The 15,031-nt window shown below is 38.3% G+C and overlaps 1 protein-coding gene across 1 annotated transcript in view; it reads left to right on the plus strand.

The window, feature by feature from the left end:
• Window positions 1–1,174: 1,174 nt before the first annotated feature.
• Window positions 1,175–15,031, plus strand: part of NCAM2 (neural cell adhesion molecule 2) — a 272,786-nt gene continuing 258,929 nt past the window's right edge. The window contains exons 1-4 of the mRNA XM_065401487.1: window positions 1,175–1,250; window positions 5,936–6,010; window positions 8,992–9,198; window positions 12,728–12,871. Coding sequence (XP_065257559.1) covers window positions 1,175–1,250; window positions 5,936–6,010; window positions 8,992–9,198; window positions 12,728–12,871 — 502 coding nt within the window. The remainder of the gene's footprint in view (window positions 1,251–5,935; window positions 6,011–8,991; window positions 9,199–12,727; window positions 12,872–15,031) is intronic.

Below are 15,031 nucleotides of genomic sequence, written 5' to 3' on the forward strand. Positions count from 1 at the left end.
AGGCCAAACAGCCTCTGAGTATTCACAGTTACTGGCATAGTGCTGCAGATCATTGCTGGGTCCATGCTGGCTGACAGCAATCCCAGGAAAAAAAAAAAGGAAATAGGGATAAGACAGCAGAATCATGAGATTTATTTTTTTACTTTGACCCCAAGTTCCAGAATTTCACTGGCTTCCACATGGCTTCTCCTATGCATCCCATAATATGCAGTGAGAAAAATCCCGGAATACACATTGCTCAGCAGCGAAACAAAGGACTATGGGATACTCTCCCAGAATATCATACCCTTAGTGTGCCCCAAACCTCTGATGTGTGTACACAATGATACAAATTGAAAGGGAGAACAATCATCCCATGTGCACGTTATTAGCATGGCCTAAGTATAGATCACCAACTAGTGCATGTCAACTCAGTGCAAACTAAGTGCCCGGTGTAGACAAGTCCATTATTAGCATTGCCTCATATATTTAAGACCTCATCCAGTAGACAATATTTGACTATATGTCTACAGAAGGTCACAGAACCTGCCTGTTCATTATAGAGGTTATCTTATTGTTAACAAAAGGCAAGGGATCCGGGGGCAGGGAAGGGGAAGGAAAAAACAATGCAATGCCATTTGCAACTGGAAGCTGCACTCACCATTAGGAAACACATTCTCTTCATTCTGCAGACCAAAATGCTGGATTCTGGCTTTGCATAAACCTCCTCCCTTACCACTGTCCTACATTAAACAGAAGTTACTCAAGCTCTAAACAAGAGTAATGTATGCATTTTGGTAGTGCATAAGAGCCAACCAAGAACTGGATCCCATTGTACTAGGCACTGTGCAAACACACAATAAAAGACAGTCCATGCCATGAAGAGCTGATTGCTTAATGTATGACAGCAAGTGGTATGACAGTCATTCTGAGTGGCCTGTCCTTGATAGTTTAATTTTATTTGGCTCTGATAATACAACAACCAATAAAACCTGTTAGCCAAGGAAAAGGATGACAACTTTGAACTACAACCTGTTTGGTGATCTCTGACTGATGTTTGGTCTTCTGAATAAGAACCTTTCCTTAACTGTGTAGGGTGTTGGCTGCTTCTAGAAACTACTCAAAGGAGTCCACCCAGTCTATTCTCAAGGGTCAGCTGCTCTATTCTGGAGACGGAGGAGAAATAGAATATCTAATGAAGAATTATGTACTGCAACAACAGGGCATTTTCCACATTGAATTGCAATATAGTCATCCCAGCAATGAGCAAAGTAAGTGTTTAGTTTCTTTGGAGCAGCAGACATGGAGTTTAATTTTGAAAATGCACAAGAGAGCACACTTATAAAGTTTGCGGACGATACCAAGCTGGGAGGAGTTGCAAGTGCTTTGGAGGATAGGATTAAAATTTAAAATGATCTGTATAAACTGGAGAGATGGTCTGAAGTAAATAGGACGAAATTCAATAAGGACAAATGCAGGGATCAGCAACCTTTGGCACGTGGCCTGCCAGGGTAAGCCCCCTGGTGGGCCAGGCCGGTTTGTTTACCTGCTGCGTCTGCAGGTTCGGCTGATCACGGCTCCCACTGGCCGCAGTTCGCTGCTCCAGGCCAATGGGGGGTGCGGGAAGCGGCGTGGGATGAGGGATGTGCTGGTCACCGCTTCCTGCCGCCCCCATTGGCCCGGAGCGGTGAACCGCGGCCAGTGGGAGCCGCAATCAGCCGAACCTGCAGATGTGGCAGGTAAACAAACCGCCCCGGCCCGCCACGGGGCTTACCCTGGCGGGCCGCATGCCAAAGGTTGCCAATCCCTGGACAAATGCAAAGTACTCCACTTAGGAAGGAACAATCAGCCATACACATACAAAATGGGAAATGACTGTCTAGGAGGGAGTACTGCGTAAAGGGATCTGGGAGTCATAGTGGATCACAAGCTAAATGTGACTCAACAGTGTAATGCTGTTGCAAAAAAAGCAAACATCGTTCTGGGATGTATTAGCAGGAGTATTGTAGGCAAGACATGAGAATTAATTCTTCTGCTCTACTACACACTTATTAGGCCTCAACTGGAGTATTGTGTCCAATTCTGGGTGCCACATTTTAGAAAAGATGTGGACAAATTGGAGAAAGTCCAGAGAAGATCAACAAAAATGATTAAAGGTCTGGAAAACATGACCTGTGAGGGAAGATTGAAAAAAAAATTGGGTTTGTTTAGTCTGGAGAAGAGAAGTCTGAGAGAGGACATCACAATTTTCAAGTACATAAAAGGTTGTTACAAGGAGGAGGGAGAAAAATTGTTCTTTTTAACCTCTAAGGATAGGACAAGAAGCAATGGGCTTACATTGCAGCAAGGGCGGTTTAGGTTGGACATTAGGAAAAACTTCCTAACTGTCAGAGTGATCAAGCACTAGAATTAATTGCCTAGGGAAGCTGTGGAATCTCCATCATTGGGGATTTTAAAGAGCAGGTTGGACAAACACCTGTCAGGGGTGGTCTAGATAATACTTAGTCCTGCCTTGAGTGCAGCAGACTGGACTAGATGATCTCTCAAGGTCCCTTCCAGTTCTATGATTCTATGAAATGAAACTTAAAAGGGAACTCTAAAATAATGATTTAACATTTTAACATTAAGATAACTAGTTCATCTCTTATTTACTGGGTCTTGTTTGTAGTCACATGTATAAACATATAGTGTCTTGATTTATTTTGTCAGATCAATAAGTCTCCTGGACTCTTCAACAAACTGAGCTTAAACTTGTGTTTGTACAACCTTTCTCACTTCTCAACACTTCTGACTGTTTTTATGGAGGGTCAAACATTTATGGAGTATCAGATGCAATATTTAGACTAGCATATAATTTAGCCTGAAATGGGCTGTGTGCTTGCTATTTTGGGGTTTGACCACTTATGCTTTGAACATGTTGTTATTTTAGTAATATTATTAATATAGTCTTCTTCTGTTATTGTGGGAGAGCTTTTGCGAAAAGATGGGAGAGGCACTCTGTACCTGAAAGTAGCACCCCGGAGCCCCCATATTCACCCCGTAATATAATTACAATACATTTCATACAAAGCATGTCATGTGAGATACCATGTAAAAGGTCATGATCTGCTGAAACCCATTGTTCTGTCCTAATGATCTAGATATTTGTGTGTATGAAGTTATGAGATTTTCCTGTATGGTTGTTACTGAAATATTTTGTAAGTTTGAGAGTCTCTACTGTTACATCGTGATCCACTTCTTGGAAGGTGTTAAGTAACCATTAATCAGAAGGAGAGTTATAAACAAGGGATTTAAGAGGGCTGCACAAGCATCACATAGTGGGAGATTGCTCAACCCTGTGACTCCGCAAAGTCAAACAGGACATGGTTGGGCTAGTGTTTTCCAGGCACATGGTCTGTGGATATAAAATAGGGGACAGTGGCATCATGTTTTTGGCCTTTCTCCTCCCCCCTCTATGCTGGAAGCAACAAGAATGTTGAGAAGACAAAGACTTGAACTGAGGAGACTGCTCCCAGCCTTAAAGGGGAAGCTTGTGTATTAAGAACTGCAACATCCAGTGGGGTGAGAAAACTGCTTGTTTCAAATACTGCCAAGTCAAATGAGGTTTAGAGATTTAGACTGTGCACTTATCTTTTATTTTCTTTGGTAACTATCTTTGACCTTTTGTGCCTAAGACTTATAATCACTTAAAATCTATCTTTCTGTACCTAAGAAATCTGTTTTATATTTTACCTAAAACAGTGTGTTTTGCTTGAAGTGCTTGGGAAATCTCAGCTCAGTTTACAAAGGCTAGTGATCATCCTCTCCACATGGAAGGAGGGATGGACTGGGTAATAAACATACACTGGTCTGGCTTCTGACCAGGACATGGAATATTCCAGGGGTGCAAGGCTGGGGAGTTGACAGATTTGCTGGTGCCTTTCTCTGTTTTGTGAGTGGCTCAGGGAGCATTCATGCAATCTATCTGGGTTTGGGGTTGCACATGCTGTTGTACTGAGTGATAACAGTTCCCAGAGGGGTTTTCTGCATGTCACTAACATAGTATTGTGAGTGACAGCCCATGCTAGAGAGTTACGGGGGAGCAGCATTGCCCTAGTTCCAGGTTGCATCCCGGGGATCCTGTCACAATGGGTTTGGCATCAGTCTGTGAAAATGGGCAGACTTGAGCTCATTCTGATGCCCTCAACAAAGGGATTCCATAGTTGAGGATCCCTCACAGAGAATACCCAAAGTCCAGCACTCAAGCATTTCATTCTTGTTCAGAACAACTGAATACATTAAAAGTTAAGTAGATAATGACTTAAATCATGCCAACTTGTTACTCATTAAAAGTTTAGGGTGGGTTTTAGAAGAACCTTTGATTTGTAAGTGTTTTAGGCCATTATTGCTGTTCTACGAAGAGGACCACTTTCTCTTACATTACATGGGTTATTAGTCTATAAATTCAAATGTGGTCTGTGTCTTCCCTTTCCCAAGCTGTTTATGTAGAGATAGAACAGGTATTGCATAATTGTTTGGATTGTCTTTTATTGATGGTAATAATTGCCATATGGAGCTATATTATGTACGAAATACTCTTTCACATCTGTTTTTGGGCTTCTGCTTTCATTTTTTATCCTGTAGTTAACAGCAGTACAGTCAGTTCTGTACAAGGAGTTTTTCAAAGTGTTCTAAAATGTAACATATTCATGGAAGAAAGAGGTTTTGTCATATAAAATAATTGTGATAGTAATTCTGCCCACCCCCAACTGTCCTCTCACTGCAAATAAGAACCTTCAGCTTGTCTGTGCCAGCTGACTCAGACTTGCCGGACTCAGATTGAAGGACAGTTTAATTGTAGTGTAGGTGTTTGGGCTTGGGTTGGAGCCTGGGATCTAGGACCCTGCGAGTGGGGAGGGTCCCAGAGCTCGGGCTTCAGCCCACGCCCAAATGTCTATGCCATAGTGTAACAACCCCTTAGCCCCAGACCTGCAAGCCCAAGTCAGTTGGCACAGGCCAGCCATGGGTGTTTAGTTCTAGTGTACACATATCCTCAGACTCCCATGATAATGGTGGGTCAAGGAGCTGGCGAGGTGAAATCTTTAGTCTATTTGGCCATCTTTAGCATTCTCTGGACACAATTGTACTGATCATGTTTTTAAAGGCGTTCAGTCACTTCTACACACCTGTGAGATAGATGAATCAATCATGTGTTTCAAGACTAAAAAAAATGTTGAAAGGACACTATCTAATATTTTTAGAGCCCCAATCACCCTATAATTCTTTTTTTTAGAACATTCTCAGAACTTTGTAAATAAAATTTCATTCCTTAAAACTTTGGTTCTTTTCCATCTGGCACGTATTTTACTTGTTTCTGTTTTTAGTAGAACTTGAAATTAGTATGACTTTTTTTTTAGTATTCCATTTTGGTGTGTGTGCATATGTAAGCCAAATTCTGTGTGCCAAATTGACTTATGCAGATGCACCTACTTACTCTAGGATTCAGTAAGGCCCTGTGTTAATTGAATTACATCTCTGGAAAAAAGGGTTTCTTAGTTCATTTGTGCTTTCGGTGCTGCATCTGCAATAAGCAGCGTGTAAAGTATCGGTATTGCTTAGGTTCTTCATACAGAATGGCTATGTATTTCAGAGAGTTTTTTATCGTGTGTGTGTGTGTGAGAGAGAGAGAGAGAGAGAGAGAGAGAGAGAGAGACTGAATACTTAGGATCTCCAGGACATTCCGCATCAAGTTAACTTTACTGAGATGTTATAGTTTGCATCTAAAACATGATCTCTAGCTTACTCTTAGATTTCTCCCTCCCCCTGCTATAAATACTCTGTTTTGGGAGATACTATGTTTATCTGGCACTCAATCTTTTTTGTGCAGTTTGCACAGTATATATCATACTGTGTATAGGCATCTTTTAACTGATATATGCAAAATGTATTCATGCTGAATTTACATTGTATTTTTCAGCTCTTCTTCAAGTGACGATTTCACTGAGCAAGGTAGAGCTTAGTGTGGGCGAATCCAAATTCTTCACGTGCACAGGTATGTATTTCATTATATCTCCAGGTATGTTTTGCTAAATTTTCAGATCAACCTTTTGTATAATTTGAATGCTATTAATTGGCTTAGAAATATTTTTATATATAAAATGTATTGTTTCAATATTTGCATTGAATTCTGACTGCTTGCATGTTGTGATAAATACCAAGTCCTGCTTGGCTTCACATAATGTATGCTTTCGGTCTACAGACTGTTGATTTCAGATGCCAAACAGACTAAATCACTTATTTTGAAATTGATTTGCATTAGTATAAATTATTTATGTATGTTATTTTTATTTTGCTTTATTAAAATAATTTTACTTGTCTAAACACTAATATTAGAATGAATATATAAGATCATAATTGAATCATTTTTGGTAAATAGCTAATGAATAAATTAGACATAGCATACTGCTCTGAAGTTACACCTGACTGACTGTTTCAGTATCCAACAGAGCATATGTAACCTGAAAAGTTAGAATTATTTTTTCTCATAAAATCAACTTTTTAGCCAGGGAAAGTTTTAGCAGTACTTTAGTAAACTTTGTCAAATAGTTTATTTCTCAAACATAGGACCTGAACCTGAAAGGTACTGAAAAAAGTTTGTGCATCAAACATGCTCTCATATGCGCTTTGACAGGGGTCTGTTTTATCATATCTAATTGGAGGTGTATGGAGATGTTAAGAGGGTTAGTGTGGAGATGGTGATGAAATCCTGACCCATTTCAAGTCAACGGGAGTTTTGCCAGGCTTCGTTCTGAGGCATTGAGGTAGTTTTAGTTTGCTGCTGACATCCAGCCCTAAGAGTTAAATTCTGGCCCCACTGAAGTCAGTGGAAAATTATTACTGACTTAAAAAGGGTCAGGATTTCCCTTTGTATCTCTGTCTTATCTTGTTCAATTAGTGAGGTCCAAGGTCTTGACCAATGTCAGGTTGAGACCTGCATAGGTGAGACTGTTGCTTTATTGTTATGGATGGGACTGAGTTACCTGCTGGAGTCAAGGTTCTGCTATTAACTGACCGTGTTTAAAAAAAATCAGGGAACCTGGAGTTTGTGTTTTATAAATCAAATTAGTGACTGGAGTGTTCAGCTTCTCTCAAGATGAGGCCAATAATTTTTCTTAGAGATAATTTTATATATAATGTGCATTTAGAGTTATGCCATCATTGTGGTCAAAATTATCCATACATCGAGATGAGAATATTCATACTTGTATTGTCAACATGCTTACTCAGTAGTCTGTAAACAATGTTTCAGTTTTGTTGCGGTAACAGTGGAACTGCTGGATCTTTTAAATGTTATTAGGTAAGAGTTAATTATTCTTTTCAAATGACTCATCAGCGGATGACTCATACTGTGCAAAATACATGTCCTCATAAGCCTTGTTAACAACTACCTAAAACTCCAAACAGCCAAAGCGGAGGGCCACATCAGGATCTTGTGTTGGTTCAGACTGATCCTGTGTCCTTCCCCACTCCTGTCTCACTGGGGGACATCTTAGGTTTGCAGGCATATCCTCCTGTCCAGTTAAACAAGTCAACTGAACCTTTGTGGAACTCTCAGCTGTCACTGCTCATTGGGGCATGCAGCCTCTTTGAGCTCTCCACAGCTGACTGTCAATCACCTGCAGAAACCAATCCCCACAGCCACAGGGTCAGGAGGCTTTTCACATACTTGGGAGCCTCGCCGATGTCATTCTCATAATCCATCGGGGCAAGAAGGGTTCCAGGCTCTCCTCCCTTGGCAGGGATGTGATCTGATGTCACATAGCTGCTATTCAACAACCTCTGCAGAGAAGTAAACCTCTCTGCCTTGAGATTTTAGTTTTATTCCAAGTCAGGGGAAGGTGTATGTAATTCTGTGATGCAGAAGGTGGTAATACCAGGATTTGATATTGAATCTGGCCCAATGTTATCTGAATATCTAGCATATAGTTATATCTGAGGGGATTTATGCCAACCACTCAGGCAGTTGGATGGGTTACAGTTTATTCATTGTGTGTTAAAAAAAGAAAAAGAGGAAAAAACAACTTCAACCAGCTGGAAATCAGATATTTCTGAAAAGTATGATACAGTTTTAAGGACTGTTCTTTGAATATAGGTCAGTGGTTGCTCACCAATTCCTGGCTCACTTAAAAACTTTAGTCCAATGGCAACTTAAAACTATACTGTAACCATTAAGCATGGCAAAATGCACATATTTACTCTTAAATGCAAACATGTGAACATGTATCTGATTGCATCTATAATGTTGTGTAATGTTCTTAGTTTTTGTTTTTGTTTTTTTGCCAAAATGCTTTTGTTCCATAGACAATTATTAAAAAGAAAACTTTTTTCTAAAAAACTGGCCAAATTAAGTTGTAATCCTGGTTCAAAATCTGTTTCTTTCTACAAATGTGATTATTACCATGTCTGTACACCATGTTAATTTGACACATAACCAAAAACTTGCTTTTGGTTCAGATAGAATATAGTGAAAACACATCTGTGAGAGAAAAATCAGTAGAGCAGGTCAAAAAAAATGGGACAGTTTGTTTTTTTAATCTTTTTTGAAATTTGAACATAGGCTGGGACCAAGAAGGACAAATTTGCTAGTACTTGAACATTAGATTATGTCATGGAGGAGGGAAAGTTCTCTGATTTTGGTCTTTGAATCTTGTAAAAAGGTTGTTTGGATTTTGGGCAAAGGTTTGATCGAAATCAATTTTTCTAAAATACCCACAGATGTCCCAAATAATTACTGGACAATGTGGACATTTTGGTGATATCTGGCTCAGCTGGATATATAAACATTTTCCTAATTCTTATTAATATCTCAAAATAGTTAAATTATGGCCATCATACTTGCTGGCTTCTCTTTTGTCTTTCTTATAACTTGTGTTCCTCCTACAGACAAGGCAAGCTGGATATTGCAAAGAAAGAACTCAACTGAATGTTACTTAGGGTCTAGCTGAACTTTTCTTTTAACATTGCTTTTTGTAGCGATTGGTGAGCCAGACAGTATAGACTGGTACAATCCACAAGGAGAGAAGATTGCGTCTAGTCAAAGAGTGGTCGTTCAAAAAGAAGGTGTTAGATCACGGCTAACTATTTACAATGCAAATGTAGAAGATGCTGGGATATATCGATGTCAAGCAACTGATGCAAAAGGACATACTCAAGAAGCTACTGTTGTTTTGGAAATTTATCGTAAGTGAAACATAAAGGAAAAACTAACCATAAAAAAGAGGATCTATTTTGAATTCCATTTGCTATACGGAAAATTAACATTAAATAAATATATACCCCTTCTCTATAAATCTCATTTTAGGAGCAATAGATTGTATCTGTTGCAGTCAAGCATATCTACTGTGAAAGACTTGAATGGAATTGATATCCAGAGTACATTAATCCAGTATGGTATAGGATCACATATCATCAGGATGCACCATATATACCTCTCTTATGGAAAGGACAAAATGTGTTTCTGAGAGAGAGAGATATGCACCAAAATAAATCCTCTTACAATAGTCAAATTGTGCATTGATTTGGAGTGCAAGAGACACAACATATACATTTAAACCAGTTTGCAATGGCTTTTATGTTAATCTTTTCCTGTTCTTGGCTGCATAAGGGACTTATATGACATAAAATCCTATATGTGATGAGATATAAATCTTTATAAGCCACCAAAGTACTATTATTTTTAAAATTGAGTTAAACAATTAATGGAGGATTATTTCTTCAAATGTAAATATACTGCGTTATGCAAAATGAATATGTAAAAGCATCCTACAGAAACTTTGTCAAGTTGTAATTGACATCACTTTAAAAAGTACAGAATATTGAACTGAATTCTTTACATCAATTAGAAAAATATAATATGCAAAATGCATTATACAGAAGAGGCTTAAGGCTAACACAAAACCAAAAAGAGGAGCCATATTGTGCCATTAGTATTTAAGCAGAATTCCTTATTGATTTGAATGGTAACTTTTTCTTAAATATTCATGACAGGATATGGTTCATGGTCAGGCCAAGACTTATGAACTGAAATATGACAGGTAAATGCAAGATAAAATAATAAAGTACTGCAGCTTTAAAGGTACAGCAGATATCAAATGATAGATAATTTTAAAAATAAATGTAATTGATAAAACCACCATTCAGGCTGATGATAACAGTTACAAGCAATTACATAATGGTTGCAAAGTTGGTAGTTCAAAGAAAGGATTTCATATTCTGTAAGTCATCATTTTTATGCTTAAAGCTGCCAAACACTATACTGGTTGACTACTGTGCAAGATCGAAATCCTTTGAAATCTGTCAGGAAGAGACATAGTAGTTCTTTACAAAAAATTGTTCTCAGGATGGAACAAAAAAACCCAAAAAACATAGAAAGCCAGACACAAGGTGTGAAGTTTGACAGAAATTTTGCCTGAAAGCTAGCACATTTAGGGCTAGATGATATGCTGCAGAGGATCAGCAAGATGATTTCCTTTTGGGTCTGAACCTAAGCTCATTGATGTCAATGGGAGTTTTTCCATTGATTTCAATGGATATTGGATCAGTTTGTTAGTATCATCTTCACAAGCGGTGATAGCAGTCTATGCTCTGGGTAGCACATGAACTGTTTACTCCAGCTCTCACATCTCTGAAAAGGGAATAGGGAGAGATAGGGGGCAGAAATGTAGGGATGCCTTCTCCTTATCTTTTATGGCAGCCATGAACTGGAGTTGATGGATTGGAGGAAAGCAAAGCAATCTGCTCTGACTAAAGGAGGCACATGTTTATGCACTACCCATGTGCAGTGAGTTGAATAGAGAGAGGATGTGTCACTGAAAAGCAGTTCCTCCAGAGCTCTTCTTAGGTCTGTACAATTCCACAGTGGTGCCTAAAGAAGGTTGTGGAGTAAAAGCCACAGTGTAGCTGTTGAACTATTTTGCAATAACAGCTAAAATTATGCAACCCTTACTCGCAAAACGGAATACTTACTTATGGTATTACCAACCCCTAGCATTCAAAAATCAGACCTCCAGAAAATGGTCATATTGGCTAAAAATCACATGATTTAAAAATATTTGGGTTTCTTATTATTTGCCTTTTGGGTTTTGAGCCAGTTGATGATGTCAGGCTTTTCTCCACAACCATGATAGCTAGAAAGTCCTCCCCACACTACTCCTCCCCCAGGAAAACTGAAATTCTCACAATCACTTGCCTTCAGCAGCCGGGACTTGAAGAAAAACACCAAATAATGGAGTCAATAGGGCTACTCACTGGAGTAATTAATGCTCACAATATGAGTAAGAGTTCCACAGTTGGGCCCAAAAATGTTGAAAGCAAGAATAAAGTAAGAAATTATTTTGTATATTCAAACTGAAGTGATTACTTCAAAGACTCTTATGAGACTGTCCCACGTGACAGTCTCATAAATGAACTAGGGACATGTGGTCTAGATTAAATTACTATAAGGTGGGTGCATAACTGGTTGAAATACCATACTCAAAGACTAGGTATTAATGGGTTGCTATCAAACTGGGAGGGCATATCTAGTGGGGCCCCCTATGTGTCTGACACTAATCAATATTTTAATTAATGACGTGGATAATGGAGTGGACAGTGTGCATATAAAATTTCTGGATGACACCAAGATGGAAGGGATTGCAAGTACTTTGGAGGACAGGGTTAGAATTCAAAATGATCTTGATTAATTGGAGAATCGGTCTGAAATTAACAAGATGAAATTCAATAAAGACAAGTGCAAAACACTACACTGAGGAAGGAGAAATCAAATGCACAAATAGAAACTGGGGAATAACTAGCTAGGCAGTAGTACTATGAGCCAACAATACGATGCATTTGCAAAAAAAAAAAAAAAAAAAGCTAATATCATTCTATGACATATTAACAGGAGTGTTATACTTAACACAACGGAGATAATTATACCACTCTACTCAGCTCTGGTGGGGCCTCAGCTGGACTATTATGTCCAATTTTGGACACCATGCTTTAAGGAAAAAGGGGACAAATTGGAGAAAGTCTACAGGAGAACAAAAAACATTTTTAAAGGGGGGTTAGAAAACCTGGCCTGTGAAGAAGGGTTAACAAACCTGGGAAAAGAACACTGTTGGGGGACCTGATAAGTCTTCAAATATGTTAAGGGCTGTTGTAAAAGGGATGGTAACCAATTGTTCTTCAAGTCCATAGAAGGTAGGAGAAGTAGTAATGGGCTTAGTTTGCAGCAAGGGAGATTTAGGTTAGATATTAGGATAATCTTTCTAACTGTAAGGATAGTTCAGTACTGGAATTGGTTATCAAGGGAGGTTGTGTAACTCCTTTCATTGGTGGTTTTAAAGAAAAGGTTGGACAAACACCAGTAAGGGATGATCTTACTTGGTGCTGCCTAACAGGGAGTAGTGGTGGAATGGACTAGATAACCTCTTGAGGTCCCTTGAACTCCCTTCCAGCCCTACTTTTCTATGATTCTATGATATTATGCAGTCATTTCTCAAGGGAAATAGTGGAATTCTCATTACCAGGAACATTTATGCCTAGGTGGCCAAAGCTATAGAAAATACACTGGAAACAGTCCTCTACTGCACTCACCGAAAAAACAAACTATCTTTCATATCTCTGATTTTCTATGATTTGATGCTGTGTTCAGAGTAACTGTGCATGTAACTTGGACAGCTAAAGAAAACAGGAAAACTTTGTTAAATTCAGTTTTCTTTCTTTTTAGAGAAGCTCACTTTCCGAGACATAATAACCCCACAAGAATTCAGACAAGGAGAAGATGCTGAAGTGGTTTGCCATGTTACTAGTTCACCTGCACCTGTTGTCAGCTGGTTGTATCGAAATGAGGAAGTCACAACTATTGCTGACAGTTAGTATTTTGGTAACTCTTTAAGTTATATGTTCTATTTGTAGATTAAAATATTATTTTAAAAGAAGATATATCAAAACTGCAATGTAGGATAGCAGTGAGTAGTTCCTAAACATAAACTTTGATTTTACCTATGGATGTGGTGGATTCTCCATCACTTGAAGTTTTAAATCAAGACTAGATATCTTATTAAAGGATGTACCTTCAATTTCACTTTGGTTTCATATTAACCCAATAATCTTAAAGCAAAATTCAGCCAAGGACTGTTAGCCCATTTGTAAGCAGTTACTCACATGAGTAGTCCCACGGAAGCCAATAGAGGTACTTGAGTGAGTGAGTTCTCACCAACATGTTTAAGGATTGTACAGCTGGGTCTATAGAGTTGTGTATGATTTTCAATCCAAACCATAAACCCTGGATCATCTTCTCTCCCCCATACCTGTTGTTCTCATGGGATGTGGTGTACTAGTGGCTTTCAGTGTCCACTACACACACCTGTGATGTCTTTAGGAAGCAGTTGACTGCCCCAATACTATTATTTCTGCCTTTGTGGGGCAACAAAATAATTATGTACCTCACAATGCACAGAAAACCTCTTTGGAGAGCTACCTGCTTATTCTCCCACAGCTTTGGCACGAAATGTATTAAAATGCAAGGTTGAGTTTGTACATCCCTCATGCTGGTCATTAATATATGGGTTTTTTCATATTTTTAATTCAAAATTAAATTAAAGTTTATTTAGTGGCGTGAAAGTATGGAACTGTAGCGTCACTAAGGAATGATTACAGCCAAAGAAGAGAGGGTTTAATAAACCTATTAGGCTTCTTATTGTAAAGCTGAAAAATCACTTATTTGGGTGCTTTCAGATTCTTGTGTGAACCTCCATGGTACAAAAGCCAGGCAGAGTTTTAATTGGATTTGCTACTTACATATTGTGTTTAATCTCTGTCATTACCCACATAGTCACATGTGCAGAATTCATGGTGAAAGAGTTACCTGTAGAAGAGATATGCAACTTTTATATATGTTTCAATTGTAAAAGAAGGTAAGGGTTACAGGATTTTGGAACTAAACAGTAGCTGAACAATTAAGCAAGCAGCATTTGCTCAAGGTTACAGTTTAAAGTCTACAAATGTGAGATTTTCTCCAAAATATCAGGGATATGCTACAGTTTGTTAACTTAATTTGTTTTTGCACTTCTGTTGTTCCAATCAACCCTGTTTTAGAAGACTTAATCATAAAAAGAAAATCTTGAGAATTTTTTTCTTAAGATCATGCATTTTAAATTAATCTGAGTTTTTGAAATATTTCCAGTGTGCCATGCTGCATTTCATTATGTAATTTTGAGTTTGTTTCATTTTCTTTTAAGATGTGACAGGACATAAAGCAGTTTAGCTGTTTGAGCCAGATACAAAGTGTTCGGATTTTAAACAGTATATAGTTGAAAAACAGATTTTAAAAAACCAACAAAAAAACATTTTCTTTTATCCCCTGATCTTGCATTGGGATCTCCTAGCACAGACTGCTATGCCCATACAAATCCCCATTAAAATTCAAGGGGATTGTGCATGGACCAAAGATAGCAGCTCCTGCTGTTGAAATTGGTGCTTTAAATAGTATATAACTAGAAGAGTTTGAGCTGCGTGAGTGTTCACAGTATCACCTGGACATACCACCTTGGATGGTGGAGAAGAGATTATTCGCTAGTAACCAATTGATCATTATTCCTATAGTATATAATACTTAAATTCATTAAATGTTACGTATACTAAAAGATGAGTTTATTATAGAGATAATTAAAATAGTGCATATTTGTCTTCTTCATTTTTTGGTCATAGAAAGCTTAAAATGTAAAATAATTTGACATCTGCAGTTGAAAGGATAATTTCCAGTTATATTATGTAGCTTTTTATTGTGCATTGGGAAGCAGCTTCCATTTAAAACCTTTTTTAGCACCTGCATTGTGGAGAGATACACAGTGATTGGCTTTTTAGTTATAACGTGAAAATATTTCTGCTATATGTGGCAAAGTGAATAAACCTCTAGGATATGACTTAGCACAATTAACTATGACTATTCAGGCTGTACAAAGTCTTGGCAGTTCCTAATGCTTGTATGTGCTATCCACACAGAGTTATCTGCTCACCAGAAAGGAAGTTT

Source organism: Emys orbicularis, chromosome 1 (genome assembly GCF_028017835.1).
Source record: "Emys orbicularis isolate rEmyOrb1 chromosome 1, rEmyOrb1.hap1, whole genome shotgun sequence".
Lineage (NCBI taxonomy): Eukaryota > Metazoa > Chordata > Testudines > Emydidae > Emys > Emys orbicularis.